This window comes from Melospiza melodia, chromosome 15, assembly GCF_035770615.1.
Source record: "Melospiza melodia melodia isolate bMelMel2 chromosome 15, bMelMel2.pri, whole genome shotgun sequence".
NCBI lineage: Eukaryota > Metazoa > Chordata > Aves > Passeriformes > Passerellidae > Melospiza > Melospiza melodia.
The window spans coordinates 7315529-7333228 of record NC_086208.1 but is presented as its reverse complement, the minus strand read 5'-3'; the positions used below and the strand labels follow the sequence as shown (position 1 = coordinate 7333228).

Genomic DNA, 17700 nt, shown 5'->3' with positions numbered 1-17700 from the left:
TTGTGTATTGTAAAACAGCTATTTGGTATTATGTAGTTCATGTGAGTATTACACAATGCAGCTTGACATCATATAAAATAGAAATTCTATGTAAAACCTTCAAATATCTGAATAGTAAGGTCATCTGTCTTTTCTTGTTGGGGTCATGGGAATTTATAAATGTAATCATTTTTTGCAGTTCCAGAAAGATAAAATGTGTTATTTAAAAAATTGTTTGTTTAGCTCTTTTATTTCTAAATGTTTTATCCTTTTGTACAGTAAAATTGAGAGTTTTGTTAGTACAATACACGTGAACAAGACAAATCCACATATTTCTTTATGGTTTTAAAGACAAATGAAACACCTTAATTTAAGGTAGATTATTAACCTAAATATTGATTCCCCTATGTAGTAGAGGAGTTGGTGTTCTGTGGTTATTTTTGAGGAGATGGGGGTTGTTTGGGGGTTTTTTCTGGTTATTTAATATTTTTAGCAACTTTCCAACAAGTTTGAAAGCACTGCTTTTGCAGTCGCCCCCAAACAGACATATTGTAATTGTATTGCAATGTATTGCTTATTTGTTCCTTGTGCTGATTGATATAAATCCTTTTTATTTTTTGTCTTTTAGGTTTATTTTTATTGACTCCTTTTTATATTTTTTTAGTTGTTGCCATTGTTGAAAAATTCAGATAAACTTTACTCTTGTTGTAGATCTGCTAACACAGCTTGAAGGTATAGTGTGCAGTTCCATTCACTCATTGGTTTGTATTGGTGGCATTTCTAATCTGGCTGGGATTGTTGAGTGGGGAGTTTTTGTAAAGATGTTCTCACACTCCTCCACTACAGATGAGTGCTACCAACTGTGTGTAAATCAGGGGTTTCTCTCAAAGGCTCACATGTGAATGTGCCATATGGGACTTCAGTTTATAAGCCTGCTGCTGAGGAGGAGCTGGAGTTGGTTTTTAGAGAGGAAGAGGTTTTTGAGGGGAGCTTTCCTGCTAGGAGGATGAATTGGGTAGAAATTAATGTACTGTGAACATTGAACCAAACTTTTTCATTTGCTGTCAGGAAAAAATGAGAGCTCTACTCTTGACTAGAGTATCTGTGGGCGGTGCTTCATGCTGAGATAGACAGGAGAGTGAAACTGGCTGCAGAGGGTTGTTTTTCCAGAGACATCCTGTTGTTTGGGTTTCCTCTTGCTGATACCATCGCTCAGAGATTTTGGCTTTGTCAGGCCACAGTGATGACTCAACTCCCCAGCTCAGTTCAAAAGTTTATTCCCTCCAGGTTTTGTCAGACTCACAGTCCTGTGTTCCATTCTTCTATAGACACTCGTACTGTCACTGCACTGCCTCTGCCTTTAGACAGTTGGCACATAATCTGCAACAGACTAGAGTAACTCTGCCTGCAAACCCAGCTGTTAGAGAAAGAAAGAATGGCATTTAACATTAAAAACACAGGTAGGATCGAATTTATTGTTTTCTAGATTGTAACAATTTTGGCACATATAGGCTGGAGTTAGCATTCCTGTTGGATCTGAAAAAGGCACTGTCAGCCTTGGAAATACAAGCAGTGTTTTTCCATTTTTGTTGCTCAGCAAGTATCTTGTTTTAAAATAGCAACTGGAGTTTTTTTTGAACAAGCTTGCATTTGGGAGGTTGTAGGAAAGGTTATTCTTAGGGATGACAATGAAATAATAAATGAAAAAGTTTCTTTTAAGATGTCATTAGAAACAAATGTTGAAACCCAAGAATTGTAAAAACCACAACACAAAGGAATGAGGATGTTGACCTTCCTTGCAGTGCTTTAGTTACCTGAAACTCATAAAACCTTAAACTGCCTGGTTGTGTTTTGCTCTCCTGGACTTATGTTTAAATGTTAATATGGCTGGTACTAAATACTGGCTTTAAAATGATCACTGGTATGTGAAAGGTACAGTCTTCTTACATCCTGATTAATTTGTATGTGATGTTGTAAAGACTTCAAGATAGGAGATAGGAACTGGTTTCATAATCGAATGACAGTCATTCAGCTATTTAACTTTACCAAAGTCATTGCTTCTGTTTTCTGAAAATTGTATTTTAAAACTCTGAGATGGCAAATAATTTCCACTTCTGGGTAGTGGAAATACCCAGAAGTCATGCTTTGAATTAGAAAATTGTACTGGAGTTGTTTATATTTAAAGTAATTTGATTCCAAAGCAATGAGCACAAGCTCTGTGAAGGTAACATTCGTAAAATGACATGCCATTGATCAGAATGTGTCAGTCTGACATTTGTCTTTGTACCACAGTGTATTCACTTTGGGCTTGACAGAGCTTGGATATTGATTTCCCTGCATTATTGCCATTAGTCTTCATCGTCACATTGAATGGTAAAATAAAGTAATTAATGAAATAATCTAGCTTGCTTAAAACAATGAGAATTTTGTAATTTTTCTCCTGTTCAGATATACTCCTCTGATAGACATGGAGCCATATTTTGCTGGTTTTAAGCACATGCAGCAGGATTATGAAGTCACTCTTGAACTTGCAACTGAAGAGACTCAGAAAACTAAAAATGCACTAAATTCTAGGACAGGATCTTATGGTGTCAGCATTAGAGTCCAAGGAATCGATGGACATCCTTACATAGTACTGAACAATACAGAAGGATGTTTGCCAGAAAATCTTCCTCCTCCTGGAAAAGAGCAGCAGGTCATTCCTCAGACTGTACACAAGCCAGCTGTGGACTCCAATACTGCTTTTAAGTTGGACGACAAAGTCAGTGAACATACAAAGTTTGCTGGAACACAGCACGTGCAACCCTCTATGCCTAAAAAACTGCAGATAACCAATGTCCATGAAAAGGATAGTGGAATGCCAGATTTTAAAGATGAAACTATAAAATCCTCAAATTTGTTGAATTTTCAAAGACATCCTGAACTTTTGCAGCCATATGATCCTGAAAAAAATAACTTGAACGTGGATAATTACCAGTCTTCTCTATGCAGTAAATCCAAGTCTTTTGCAGATGAAAAAACTGAAGCAAAGCCTTGGATTTCCTCATCTAAAGTAGTGTCCCTACAGAAAACAAATACATACCTTGCTGAGTCAACCAAAGCAAATTCAAAAAAAATACATCTGAACAGGTCAGTAGAAGATCCAAATAAGCAGCTGCAGGATGGTCCCAGCAGCACAATCAGCTCCAGTGAGGTGTGTGTTCCAGAGACATTTTCACCTGCAGGAGGGTCCCCCTGTGTTAGTCCCACTGCTTATCCCGAGACAAAGAAGCCCAGACCAGATGTTCTTCCCTTCCGCAGGCAGGATTCCTCTGGGCCGCTACTGAACGACTCCCGAAGATCCTCGTCCTCATCAGCCACTCCCACCTCTGCCAACTCCCTGTACAGATTTTTGCTGGATGACCAAGAGTACGCCATCTACGCGGACAACGTTAACCGCCACGAAAACAGGAGATACATCCCATTCTTGCCGGGAACTGGTCGTGATATTGACACTGGTTCACTTCCAGGAGTAGATCAGCTAATTGAAAAGTTTGATAAGAAAGTTGATGCTCACAGAAGAGGCAGGTCAGGAAAAAGGAACAGAATTCATCCAGATGACCGTAAAAGATCAAGAAGCGTTGATAGTGCCTTGTCATTAGGAGCTGATGTAAATTCAGCTTATTTAGGTGAATTCAGTAAGAGCTTGGGTAAGTCAACTGAGCACTTGCTGAGACCGTCTAAAGTTTGCCTTCACAAGCAGTTATCCAGAGATCAAAAGTCACCTTCCAAAGAGACAAAGATTTCTGCTCGAAGTGTTGGAAAACTGCAAATGCCCAATAAAGACACCCAGAGCAGCAGTTTCAGCTCTTTGCAACACCATAAACAGAATGGAACAGATACAGAGAGCTTGATGGGTAGATCAGCTACACTCCCAGGACAGAGTAAGAGGGAGGAAGTTAAAACAGTAACTTCTACTTTGTTGTTGCCAAACCGAGTTGGAATTACACCTGAATCAGGAGCCAAGAAGATTTCTGTAAAAACATGTTCATCCGTCCCTAATATACAGGTAATTTTGAGTTCATTCTTTAAGCCATCCTTTGCACTTTGCACATGAAAGCTGCCCTGTTGTTAATTGTGTATTTTTCTGGTCTTCATTAGAAAAAACTCCCATCATACAATACTTCCAAATGGGATTGTTCTGGAGAAATGTAAATATAATTTTTTGTTGTTGTTGTAAGTATAGAAAACCTGATTTGTAAAACAACTGATTTTTGTATGAGTAAAGGAACATGGTGAGGCCAAACAGATATCAAGATTCTTAAGCATACATGCACAAAAGTAGAACGTGAAAAGATGTATGCAAAATCAAGTTTTTTCTTTTGGTGTGGAGTATGGTTTCTTGTTGTAGTAAGGCAAAACTCCAGTGGATCTTTCAGAACTTCAGGTCCATAGCACATAAAAGTTTTCATTAATAGGATAAAATGGGGAATTCCAATTATACTGTTTGTATTTACAACTCTCACAGGATATTTATCTTTTGACATTTTATCTTTATCTTTTAGGCAACTCCTGATCTCCTAAAGGGCCAGCAAGATCTTGCACAGCAGACAAATGAAGAGACTGCTAAGCAGATTCTTTACAATTACCTTAAGGAAGGGTCAGTATACATATGTAACTTTTGGATAAGAAACTGCATTTTCTCAATATTTGTCTTCTATTACATTTGAAATGTGAAACAGTAAAGTGAAAGCTGTAATTAAATGCAACTTCTCTTTCACAATTATGTATCTCAGCTGTGTCCTCTAAGGCATTATCTGATCTCAAAATACCCAGGCTATCAGGACTTACATAAAGTGTTGTACAGGATATGATTAAATGCACTTGAAACTTGTGAATCAGAATATGGTTTGTATTTTAAATACATCTGGAATTAAACTTTGAATAATGTAGAGGTTGTTAGAGAATTCAAATAGGGCCTCATGGAACTTTAAACCTTTGGGTTTTTAAACAACAACAATGAAGTGTTATTTCCTAAGGTTTGGCAGAAACCCTCTGTGCTTTTAATACTTTGTGCATCTGTAACTCTTGGTATTTTCTACTGATAACTTATTGAAATGTAAAGGAAGGTTAAATTAATTCAAAATACACAATGCATTTAAATTTCTTTTAATTCCTGATATAGCAGGTTCTGGGACCTGTTCAAGTGTTATTTTATGTTGCAGTAGTCAGGACTTCTAAAACCTAGAACTACTTCTTATTTCAATATGTCTGAGTAATAGACATGCTGAATATCTGTCTTTCCACAGTCACAATCCTACAAAAGAGATTTGCATTTCAAGAGTTCAGTACTCTTTTTTTGTTTGGTTGGCTTTTTAGAAAACATTTGGAATACAAATTTTTAACTCCTCTCTTTGAAGATTTAGCAAATCATAGTTAAGATAATTTCTGATTTGTTTGTAGTATTTTGGGGTTTTTGTGGAGATTTTTATTAGATTGGACAGTCTGAATTTGGTTTGATGTTAACAACATGGTAACTTTGATCATATCATTGCTTATTTGTACTGTCTGTTTTAGAAGTCCTGATAATGACGATGCAACAAAGAGGAAAGTGAACTTGGTTTTTGAGAAAATTCAGACTTTAAAGTCAAGAGCTGCTGGAAAGACACAGGTAAAGAATTTTTAATTTGCTTTGGCCTGTTTCAAAGTGGTGCAATATTCAGACAGGGCCTTAAGAATCTGAATCCCCTTAGTGACTTTTACTAGGCTGGTCATGTGGTCCCTCAGAAACAGAGCTTAATTTTGATGGGATGAGAAGGATTAAATGCTTATTGTCTATCATTTTATCCTGGGGTATAATTAGTAAAAAAATAACATTTTTTTCTTCATATTCTTGGTAATCTAGATATACATGTGCTTTTTCAGAAGATTTTAAGTGTAGTGCTCACAGCACAGTTAACCTTTTGAAGAAATCTCTTAGTATTTGAGAAGGAGTTTGGAGCAATGAAGAAAAATGTTAGGCATACTCACATAAAATTTCTTGAGTAAAGATAAACTTTATTTGCAGAGATAAATGTTAATCTTTTGATTGCAGTGAGACAGACATAGCATGAGAGACTCATGTAGCTTTTGTTATTAATGACAGCATTATTTATTTGCAAAATACATCTTAGAAAATGACCTAAAAAATGTATTTGAAAACCTGTCTTAACATATAAGCATGCTTTCCTTTGATGTCCATTTTTCATAATTAGTGATATCTCAGTAAAATTGGCCCAAAGTACACATTATTTGAGTCATATGTTGCCTAATTTGAATTTTTCTTTACGTTTGTATATTTTCTGTTTTGTTGTCAACATGCCTTGAGCAATTTCCAAGAAGTTTTATGAAAACCAAATCATGGTTCCTTTGAAAATCTTAGCTTGGCCTGACCCATGTGAAAAATCCCTGGTGAGCTCAGGCAGTTGATGCCACGCTTTGTTAGTCTTGCTTGTAGCTTTGCTTTAGATTACAAAAAAGAAACTGTTCCCAAAGAACATTTTGGCTTTGTGGGAATTAATGTCTCTATTTAATTGTAGGTTTCGGATTCTTCAGCTGAAGTAAAAGTATTGGTGGAACAAAAAGCAGAACTTGAAAGGAAAGTGGAAGAGTTGGAGAAAAAACTGGAACTGGAAATTAGGGTACAGGACTTTATTGTTATAAAGCTTCTGAATATTTTAAATACACTTTTTAAAATAAGTGACAACTGATCCTCCAGCTGATTCCCTTTTGCTTCATATTCTTCTTAATCCAGATATACCAGTGCTTTTTCAGAAGACTTTATTTAAGGGGTGATTGGTCATAGCATTGTTACCCTTTGTAACAAATCTATTCTTAGTATTTGAGAAGGAGTTTGGAGCAGAGAATAAAACTGTTAAGCACATGCACAATGCACTTCTTAGGTATCTGCTGAGATAAATGTTAATCTGTTGATTGCAGTGAGACAGATACAGACTGAGAGACAAACTGTATTAATCATGTAGCTGCTGTCTATTATTTTGCCTAACTTTTGGTGTACAAAATTCAGAATCAGCAAAATTCCAAAGAAGAGAGAGATGCTACACGAGCAAGTCTGAAAGATCTTCAGTTGCAGCTTGATCAAAGTCTATGTGAAAAGGAAGCCTTAAAAAAGCAGCTGGAAGAAAATGAGAAGGAACTCAGGCAAAACCTGGAAGAGTGAGTTAATTCTAGCAAAGTTATCATTGAAATTTTACCTTTTCATAAACCTTTTAGATTAAAAGGACCTGTGTCTCTAGAATATGTTGATGGAACCAGACAAGTGACATTTGTTCCTGTAGGAAATTTTTATACCATTTAAAAGAGTTGTGTCTTTAGACTATCTGGAAGGAAGAGAAAGATTATAAATTCAGCAATCTTCCTCTCAGTGCAAGTTGCTTTTAATATTTCGTGGTCAAAATATATAGTTGAAGTCGTTGAAGTGTGGAAACAGTTCAATGACTAGAGTACCAGGTCTGAAATAAAATACAACTCCCCACTTAAATACCTAGTTAGAAGATTTCTCATTTTTAACCCTCTGACATTTATTTTTTCTCCCTCATTTTATCTCATTCTCTTCTGGGTAAGATGGGAATGTACTTTTTTAGTACTTGAATGAACAAACTAGTACTTCTACAAATTAAAAAACTCCTGTCTGATTTTTACTGATGAGGCTTTTTCAAGTGAAGATGGAGCAGGAAAAACACCAGACTGAGATCAGAGATCTTCAAGACCAGCTCTCTGAGATGCATGATGAACTGGATAGTGCCAAACACACCGATGAAGGGGAGAAAGAGATTCTGATTGAGGTAAGTTAGGAACTATCAGAAGGGGGATCAGAAAAATTGCATGAAAAGAGACTTAAGATTCTGAAATACATGCCTTTGCTTTTCCTCTGCTATTAATCCAAAACAATGTAGCATTATTAGGGGCTGTAAGAAAGCATGTTAGGATAGCAACATTAACCCTAAAAGGAATACAGAGTGTAAATAACATTGTTTTATGGAGCAGGAGATCAGATGTCTTAATGGTTGACTGGTGAGTTATCCACTATTACCAGATAATAATCTCAGTTTTAGCAATTAGGAGCTGGGGTAAGAGCAGGGAAGATCAGTTTACAAAAGATCTATATGTTATCAAAGCAAGATGAGATTCAGCTAAAAAATTTAAATAACTCAACAAAGCAGTCTCTAAATTATTTCCTTGCTATTGCTGGGACCAGGGGGAGAAGGGATGAGCCTGGAGAGGAGCAGAAGAGTTACAGAGTTTCTGTCACCTTGGGATGAAAGAGGAACTGGCTGTAGCCCTGGTTATACTAATATACTGATGATGAAACAGAGAACACAGCTTATTAAATTTGTTGATAAGGATGTGTAAGAGTATCAGTGCAGAAATATTAAAGATGTTTGCAGGCAAGATCTGCTGAGTAGAATAACTACCTTGTTTTGTATGGGTGAGATTTGATTACTCTTAAATGAGTGTCATAAATCTCAGGCACTGTAATTGAAAGTTGAACACAAGTAGGGGAATATCACAAATGATGATGATAGTACTGAAAAAACATTACCTTTGAAGAAGGACTTCAGTCTGAATGGAGGGAAGAGTCAAAAACACATCTTACAGAATGTTGCTGTAAAGGTGATAGTAATCAATTTTTCTATGTTGTGTGGAGATGGAGTAAGAAATTAGAAACTAAGCTCCAGAGATTTAAAGAAAATGTTGAAAAGTTTCAGTTAATACTGATAATTAAACAGAGGAAGATGCTGCCTGGGATGATGGTAGGATCCCTTCCATTGTAGGCTTTTAATGGCAGAGTGGGTGATGTGTGTCAGGAGTGGTTTAGATGTCCTGAACCTCCTTCAGTGCAGGGAAGCCTGCATTCTCTTTGAAAGTACAATTATTCACAGCTGGAGAAATACCAAATCAGAGAATTCTTGAAGTGCTACCTTTCTGATTGTTTCTGTTATTCTGTGTTTTTGTATGCATCTTTAGTCTTCAGATTCACTGACTCTCCAGTTCCTTCCCAGAGATTTGAAGTGGGGAAATGGCTTCCAGGGTTGCCCTGGTGGGAGGAGGAAGGGTGTGAAGACATGGACTTGATTGGGAAGCACTTGTTTTGTCTTCAGCACTTGAAGAAGCAACTTTATTTATTCTTTCCAGCAGAAAAGAAAGCAAAGAATTATCACTGAGTTTGTTTCTCTTGCAGCTGGGGGAAAATGCTTTATCTTTGGTCTTATCTGTCCCATTGCTAGTGAAAGCACAACGTAGGAGTGACTCCTGCATTATTTGCAGATGGCATAACATACACCATTAAAATATTTTGAGAGTTTTGTAGCATCAAATATGTTGACCTATTATATAAAATATCAGCTATGTGTTATACTTCTAATAATATTAGAGTTGAGCAAATTTTTAGCTTACTATGAAAGCTGTAAGAAATATGTTAGTCGTATGGAACAAAGTTGGGGAGCTTGGGAAGCTGAAGTGCTTTCTGTGAGACCTAAACAGAACATCCACAGGGGCTATTTGACACACAGCTGTGTTTAATTTTGGGCTTTAGGAGCTGATGCAAATGAAGCAGGATTTGCAAGAAGTGTTGATAGCAAAAGATCAACAAGAAGAGATTTTGAGAAAGAGAGAGAGGGAGCTCACAGCCTTGAAGGGAGCACTTAAAGAAGAGGTATCCAGCCATGACACAGAGATGGACAAACTTAAAGAGCAACACAATAAAGAATTGCTGGATCTACGGCAGAGCCTGGAGAAAGCGACAGAGGTACGTAAGTGCTAACAATTACTTCTACAGGGGAGGGTTCTACCTCTCTCAGATGCTGTAAACCAGATGCTTTCAGATACTTTTATTTTCTTAGCAAAGTAGGCAAAGATTTATTTAGGCCAGGAAATTCTTGGCTGCTGACACTAAGTTTTATTTCATCCACATCTCATGTTTTGATTGTTTGTCCCAGCTGAAGTTGTGGTCCTTTCTTCAAGCACTTATTTACTGAATTTGTTTAATTGCAGACTTTGAGGGAGAATAGATGGGAGTATAGTGCAGAGAACCATTTGCTTGGGTTAAAGAGAGTCACCAAAACCTTGAGGGTGCCCTTGAAGAGCTCCAGTGTGCTTTACCAGTCATAATGTTGAGAGAATTTCTAGCAGTTCTCTGCAGCTCTTTGCAGCCCACTGTTCCTACATTCAGCTTCTTGTGTCATATCCTGTTCCCTGGCTGCATTGTTCCACCTTGCCCATTCAAATTCTCAATTATCAGTACAGGGTTTTGTGTTTTGTTTTGTGTCCTTTTCATTTATTGAACTTATGCTTGTTTACTGAATAGTCAAAGGAATGTGAGCACATGAAAACAGCAGGGATTTGGGTGTTTCAAATGAGACAGGAAGAAAGCAGAACTGAAGGAATTGCCTCTTCCAGCATCTGCAGGAAGTCTTTGTGAGACGGAGAATAGCAACAGTTTCAGATGTGCATATTTATTATTGTTTTCCAAAAGATGGCCTTTGTGAAATTTTCTTTTTAGAGACAGCAGGTAGGAACATATTGAAAGATTTTTTGGTATGAGGACAATTCTCTTAAAGTTTTGAGCATTCTTTTTACAGTGACAGCTTTTTGTGTCTTTTCTGTATTCCCTCATTTTATTTCTCACATGTTTGAGAATATTTCTGCAGGTGAACTGGGCTTCACCAATATGTCAGAACTGTAGGCCCAGTTTTATGCCTCGAGATAGCCATGCTCATTTATGTCTGTTACCTACACTGGTCTTAGGTGGGTTGCAGTTATCCTGCTGGTTGTAACACAGAGCTGAGGGAAAATTAAGCTTGAAGCTGGAAAGAAGTTTCTAAGCTTTATATGCTCTCTATGAGCAAAGTAGCTCATGTGGAAGATGCTGGATAGGTATTGTATGATTGAATTCTGACAGAAGATTTTATCCTCTTAAAGGTTTGTTTTAAATGTGCAATCTTCTTCAGAGGTTAGAAAATTTTATAAATGCTAGTTTGTTTATGCAGCCTAGGACTTGTATTTGAGGTTGTTCAGCTTTGCTTAAATGTGTTGTTTCTCTTTGTTTTACATCATCATGAAGATATTTGACTTGTCTGAGCTGCATGAACTGAATTAGTTTTTTTCCTTGAGAGAAAAGTAGAACATTTAAATTATCATTTTTTATTAGACAGTAATCGTAGTGACAGCTCAACCTCAATGAGCCATCTTTTCAAAGTTAGTGCATGGTAATTTACTGTATTTCAATTATGGAGCTGTAATTACGACTGACAAGAAATGAAAGAGGAGTCTGTTTGGCATAACAATAACACAGTCTGGGAAATGGCTCTATGACTGGGTTGCTGTGGCTTAGAGATATTTATAAATAGCATTTATTTGCTTGCATGACATAGTCTATCTAATGGTAAATTTAATAAGATGTACAAAAGTGAAATTTACTTGTATAATGTTGGTCTAAGTACCAGTTCTCTTCCCATTTGAGTTGAATGTTTTGCTTTTATTTGAAGTAAAAATTTTAACATGTTTAATTGGAAGGAGGTGTTTTCTTTCATTTTGAGGGTTTTTTTTTAAATTTTGCTGGTGTTTGTACTCAATGATTTCTTGAAGCACAGCATGATCTGTATATTTATCTTTATGCCTGCTGGCTGAGATTTGTTGTTGAGTTTGATGTATCAATTATCAGGAGAGTGTAACCATTCTCTGCAGGAAGTTTCCTGACTGATCTGCTGTGATCTTATATATATTGTTCATTATTTGATCACTAATTAATCTGAAATATCCAGGAGACATAAACAATTGAAGCTACTTGGCCTGTTAATTTTTGTTTTAATAGATTACTGCAAGCTGGAAAAATTCTTCCCTGATGGCAGAACATAAGAAATCTACATCAAAGATTAGTGGGAAGAGCCATTCTGTTGTATTTTATCAGCAAAGCAGGAGTGTAAATGCTGTAATAGTGGTTTATCATACCAAAAATGTGGATATGGATGTTTGATAGATCAGGTTGGATCAGGACTTCTGTGTACAAGAGTGTTTGTGCTTATGTTGCTTCTAAATCATCCAGATTGGTGCAATGAATAAAGGTGTTCTGTGATGTGTAGGCTGTTGAGGAAGTTTCAGCATGGGGAAAGGAAGTAGTTTTTATGCCAGTGTTAAATCAACCGAATTTTCACCTGCTGGAGGTGTCAGATAGGTTGGCAAGTAATGTGCAGTGCATTTAGTCTGTGTGAATGCCACATAGATCTGTTTGCAAATAATGTTAGGGACATACTCGAGGTTATCTGATAGAAGAGCAGAGCAGAGTTGTTTGTCATCATGATTCTGTTCTCATGCTCACTCACATGGTGCTAGTTTGGTTTTTCTTGTTGGGTTTTTATTGTTGTTGTTTTCTGGTTTCTTTTTTTTAATAGAGAATTTGAAATAAAGTCATAAATATTTAAGATATTATTTTTCTTTGCTAAAGTTTACCTTTTTAAACTTATTTTTGTGTTATGTCTTCTGCTTGTGGTGGTCTTGAAATGGCTGTCACTATTCTTGACTTCATTGCTTGTTTGTTGAGACAGGCCAGACTATTTCCATTTAACAACAGGAAAAGTTTTGTTCTTCCATGACATACCTCTGTGGGATAATAATTACCTTTAATTTAATAATAAATTGAAAAATTAATGTCTTTCTGATTAAGAATAGATGTCTCCATAACTGCAAGAGCTAGAACAGAGATTAATATGAATTCTACTCCAGTTTTAATGTCATAGAAAAATTTCTGTTATTTTATCTGACTCTACAACACAACAGGCCAGGATTGTGCTATTTTAACCATGAGGGCTCTGTTACTGTAGATGAAGTGCCACTGTTTCAGTAAAATTAGGAAATAACTTTTGGAATGTAATGCTGCAGGTAAAAGGTTCTAGCACATTGCAGCTAATGCTGTTCTAATTCCACTGAAATTGTGTCAGCTCAGGAGGGCAGGTGCAAACTGCACAGCACTTCAAATTTGCATCTGTATTTAGAGAAGCTAGCTGAACAAATGATGTTGTTCAGAAAAAGCTGTAATCATCACGTTAGGAAGAGGCTTATCTAAACTTGACCTTGACTGATTTATTTGGCATGTCATGTCTCTGACCTTGTTCTCAGAGTGATAATACAGACACTCAGAGTTCAGAGCTGAGGATTTACCAAGGTATTTAAGAATGCAGTGAAGCTGGTGATCACGTTACCATTAACACATGTGTGTGTTACATATGATTATGTTATAATTAAAGAGAAGAAGGAATTTTACCAGAGCAAATGTAGGAACAGCAAAAGACAGTGGTTGCCTTCTGCACATGTTATGAACTAAAATGGTCCTCCTTTAAGATAAGAAAAAAATATAAATCTCTGGTATTATACACGAGAAAAAGCTTTGGTTTTGGGTTTTTTTCATCTTGTTAATTTAGCTGAATCTAGCACAAACTGTAAAGAACTTTGAAATGAAAAGTAACTATTAAATCTTTTTCTGTTTAACCTGATAATATGATGTGTCTTCCTCAAAACTAATAAAAATCTCCCATGTAGAGCAGAAACTTAAAAACTGGCTTAAGCATTCCAAATGAGATATACTCTGTATGCCTTTTTTATAGAAATGGTTTGGAATTAGTTGAAATGTAAAATGAAACATAACTAAATTAGTATATTCTGAGAACCTGTTTTGGAATAATACTGTACAGTGAACAGTGGTTAGCTGAGTTACTCAAGGAAAAATGAAGGTATAAGTGTGGAGCATTGCAAAACCACTTTGGTGCTTTAAGTGATTTAATGTATGTAACTGTAATATTATATATATGTCTGAAAAAAAACCCAATGCCTTGTTTCAAGCTGAGGTGAAATCTTGGGGCTATAATGAATCATGCTAAAAGCCCATGGTCTTGATAGCAGTGCAAGAAACAAATGATATAATAAGAATGACTTGGGCATGGAAACATCATTATGTGCTCTTATCCATACATCCATAACTCATCTGAATCTGCATCCTGAGTGCTGTGTCTGAGGCTGGTATGTTCACCTCAAGCAAGATACACAACAATTGAAAAAGATTTAGAGAAGGTAATCTAGGATTTGAAATGCCACTGGTGGATATTTTATTTCCTCTGCCTGCCTGAGGCAGGCTTTTTCATGTTGAAATAACACTTTTTTGTTTCAGTTCTAGAAGCTGGTTGGTAACAGGTCTAAACTGTGTACAGAGTCAAATGGTGCAATGAGTGACCCACGTCAATGTTTCATCTTTCATGACCTAACTTCTCTCCCTCTTTCATTTTCTGCCCTCTTTTACCAGCCTCTAAAAGCCTGGTAAGATTCTGGTTGATTTTCAGTGTGCTACAAACACAGATCGGGTGGGGGAAAGAGAGGGAGGGTACACAGATGTGTGATGGTGGAAGGAAAGCTGCAGACACTCCTTAAACAGGTATTGTTATTGGAAATGCCGATTTTAGAACTGTATAGGAAAAGTTTGGAAGACAGATTTATTTGTTTCCCCCAATGTGTCTGATCTGTGTGTGGAAAGGAAGTTGGTAATAGCATCATGCATGTTTTCAGGACCCATTTAATGAAGTACCAAACAAATTATGGAATACTAGTGTTGTCAACAATAATATAAAATGTGCCTCTAAAGCACTCTGAATACCTAAGTTGGTGACTGTGTATTTAAGTTCCGCCTCCTCTAGTCCTTCATTTCCTTGCAGTTTACTCCTCCATTTATTTGGTGGATCCCTGTGTGGGTTTGGGTGCAGGCAGTACCATGAAACTACAGCTAGTGGGTTTTATACTGTATGTAGAGTCAAGAAAGCCTCTCAGCAAAATTGTCCTGCAGAGTTCTGTTTGAGTTGGATTGGACCACATTATAGGATAATAAAAAAAGAATCCTGTGTATCTGAAACAGTCACTTAACTATTGTGGCCCTTCGTCTGCTAGGACTACTCCAGTAAGTCTGGTTGGGAAGGGGGGTTGTTTGTGTGATTTTCCATTTTCTTTGTTTCTGAAGCTTTGCAAGCGCTGGTACAGCCAGTTACTTCTTTAATGCCGTCAGGAGAATCTCTAATCTGTGTTAGCAGAAGGCAGTTTATGTGTTCAGGTGACTTCTCTCGTGACAGTGTAAGTTTGTGTGTGTATGTATGGGAAGTATTTGACTCTGTCAAACAGAGGGAACACCGTGAGCACAGAGTTGGTTAATATTTGACTCCAGTCAATCCAACAACTTCTGACCTTCAAAAGACTGTTAGTATAAGCCAGTCTGAGTATGTCATGATACATAGCCAGGGGGATAACATGACATTGATGCAGGTACTGGTTAAGAGGTTAATACTTTCCTGGCCCTGGGTTTTATAACTTTTATAAACGTTAGGTCATGCCTAAGTTGGAAAATTTTGTTTCATATGCTCTGTGTAAAAGAGGGCTACATTCTCAGCCTTCAAATGTAGGTATTTAAATCTTTCATTATATCTCATAAATGAAAACCTAAATAGTTTTGGAAGTAATATTTAAGACATGGTACCATTTCAAGCAGTGAAAATGTTTCTTTGTTTAAGAAAACAAACCTTTTCTCTAAGCTGTCACCAGTGGATTTAAGAAGTTATAGAGTGGCTCTAGCTGAAATGAAATGAGAGACCAGTCTGACTTGCTTGTTAATTTGTGCACTTGCTTACTGAATAATCTCTTGAAGTACGGCAGAGAATTTAAGCTGCTTGCAGTGTACCTTGTGAAGAGAGGGGAAAAAGTCACTGACCCTTTTCATAGGTAATAGTTAACTTCCAAAGGCATAGCCATGTGTTAAAGTTGGCTAGGCCTCAGTTTGAGGTTATGGGAAGAATTGTTATAATCCATGTCAGGTAGAAAAAGAGTAAGTGCAGCCATTGAGACTTCTTTTCAGAAGTTTTGTTGGTTTTGTTGTTACCTTTTTTTGGGGAGTAGGTAGGATGGCTTGGGTGGGTTAGTAGCCTAACACTCCATTTGTAAGGAATTTTGTTACTCCTTTTGTAGAGATATGAGATTTAATTGTTCATGCTATCCTGTGGTTACTCTGTTATTCATCCTAAGGCTTCTAGTCCCTGCTTTAAGAAATAATGTCTAGGGTTAGAAAAATTGCCTAAAGGTAAACAGTGGGTAAAAATGCCAGAACTACAAGCAGAGGAACTACAAGCAGAGGTACAAGCAGAAATAAAGACCTGTTATTTGCATTCATGAACTTTGAAAACTAGGTGACTGTAGCTGCATAATACTGATTTCAGAAGCTCCCTTTACAGAAGAGCTAATAATGATTTCAGGTGAAGAGTTGTCCCTATGTGGAGACTCACTGTGTTTGTATTTTGTCCTTTGTGTCAGTCTTTGGGTGCAGAATGGTTTGGGGTTTTTTTTCTTTCTTTGGAAATCTCCTAAGGAAATCAGTGTCTAGTTTTATTTGAACTATTTTGATTTGTAAAAAAAGAAGAGGAAAAGACAATATATATTTGATATCTCCATCACTGCTACCCTCAGTGGATCATCTGAGGGACCTGGGTAGATATGAATCACTGAAGCCACATGAAACTTCTTACTTGTAGTTCAAGAAGTTAAACTAGTCCAGCATCAGCCTAAAAAGGTGGCCCATGAGTCTTCTGAGCTGATTTCACCAGCCAGTATCTCGGTACCTGAAGTGTTTACACCAGGAATAGAATGAAGGGAGCAGCAACACCATTTCCCTTTTTCAGAAGGTTTTGCAAGATTTTCCTGTCATTTACTTAGATTGCACAATTATGAATATGAAAAAAATATTTGAAAATCTGTTATGTCCATTGAAAAGCTCCAGTTTGTGCCCCAGCTCATTTTGAATGGAGATTTATTCTTCAAGTATGGCTGTTAAAAAACAAACAGGTAATTGTTTGAAACAATTTCCACAGAATAACAGAATCAATTAGGTTGGGAAAGGCCTCTGAGATTGAATCCACCCTATGGCTGAACACCACAATGTCAGCTGGACCATGGCACCAAGTGCCACATCCAGTCTCTCCTTAGACACCTTCATGGACAGTGACTCCACTCCTTGGGCAGCCTGTTCCAGTGTCTAATCACGGGGGCTGAGAAGAAATTCTTCCTGAAGTCAAGCCTAAACCTGCTCCAGCCCCTCAATGCCTTTCCTGGATTTGGGAGCCCAGAACTGGACATGCAATACCTGATATTCAGTTGAACTGGATTCTGAAGAGAAATATAAAGGTTTTTAGAAGAATCTGCTGACTTTTGCCTGATCAACATTGGATGTAGCCAAAATGTAATGATTCTAATACATGGCAAATGAGATACTTAAAAACCACACACTTTAAGTCTTCCTTTATTTTGTAAAAGGACTCTAAGGATCCCATAGTGTGTAGTCACTGCCAAAGGGGAGTTTCACCAGCTAAAACATTGAAGTCAGCCAAAACTATTTTTTAATGATCAGTTACACAACCTCTCTCATGTCTTTGCCAATGTTGAGGGTGTGGTAAAAAAAAAAAAAGGTGTGGAGCTGCAGAATATTTTCTGCATTCCTATTCAAAAGTATTTTTCTGTATTCAGGTTAAAACTGAACATTTCATTTGCCTCTCAAGGACCTTGATGGGTGTTTTGTCCAGTTTCTTTGGGTTTACACAGTAATGAGTGGTGGGAAAGATTTTGATGCCTTTTATACTATCTTTCACTGCTTGCAACAAAGTTCAGAGT

The 17700-nt window shown here is 37.0% G+C and overlaps 1 protein-coding gene across 4 annotated transcripts in view; it reads left to right on the top strand.

Annotated features, from left to right (window-relative positions):
- The window catches only part of CGNL1 (cingulin like 1), a 54650-nt gene that overhangs the window by 12071 nt on the left and 24879 nt on the right, over window positions 1-17700 (top strand). For 3 of the 4 annotated variants that reach the window (XM_063169602.1, XM_063169603.1, XM_063169601.1), the window contains exons 2-8: window positions 2428-4027; window positions 4524-4618; window positions 5536-5629; window positions 6537-6638; window positions 7025-7173; window positions 7667-7802; window positions 9554-9766. In XM_063169602.1, the coding sequence (XP_063025672.1) occupies window positions 2447-4027; window positions 4524-4618; window positions 5536-5629; window positions 6537-6638; window positions 7025-7173; window positions 7667-7802; window positions 9554-9766 (2370 nt within the window). In that variant the 5' untranslated portion in view covers window positions 2428-2446. The remainder of the gene's footprint in view (window positions 1-2427; window positions 4028-4523; window positions 4619-5535; window positions 5630-6536; window positions 6639-7024; window positions 7174-7666; window positions 7803-9553; window positions 9767-17700) is intronic. The other variant, XM_063169604.1, reaches the window with a different exon arrangement.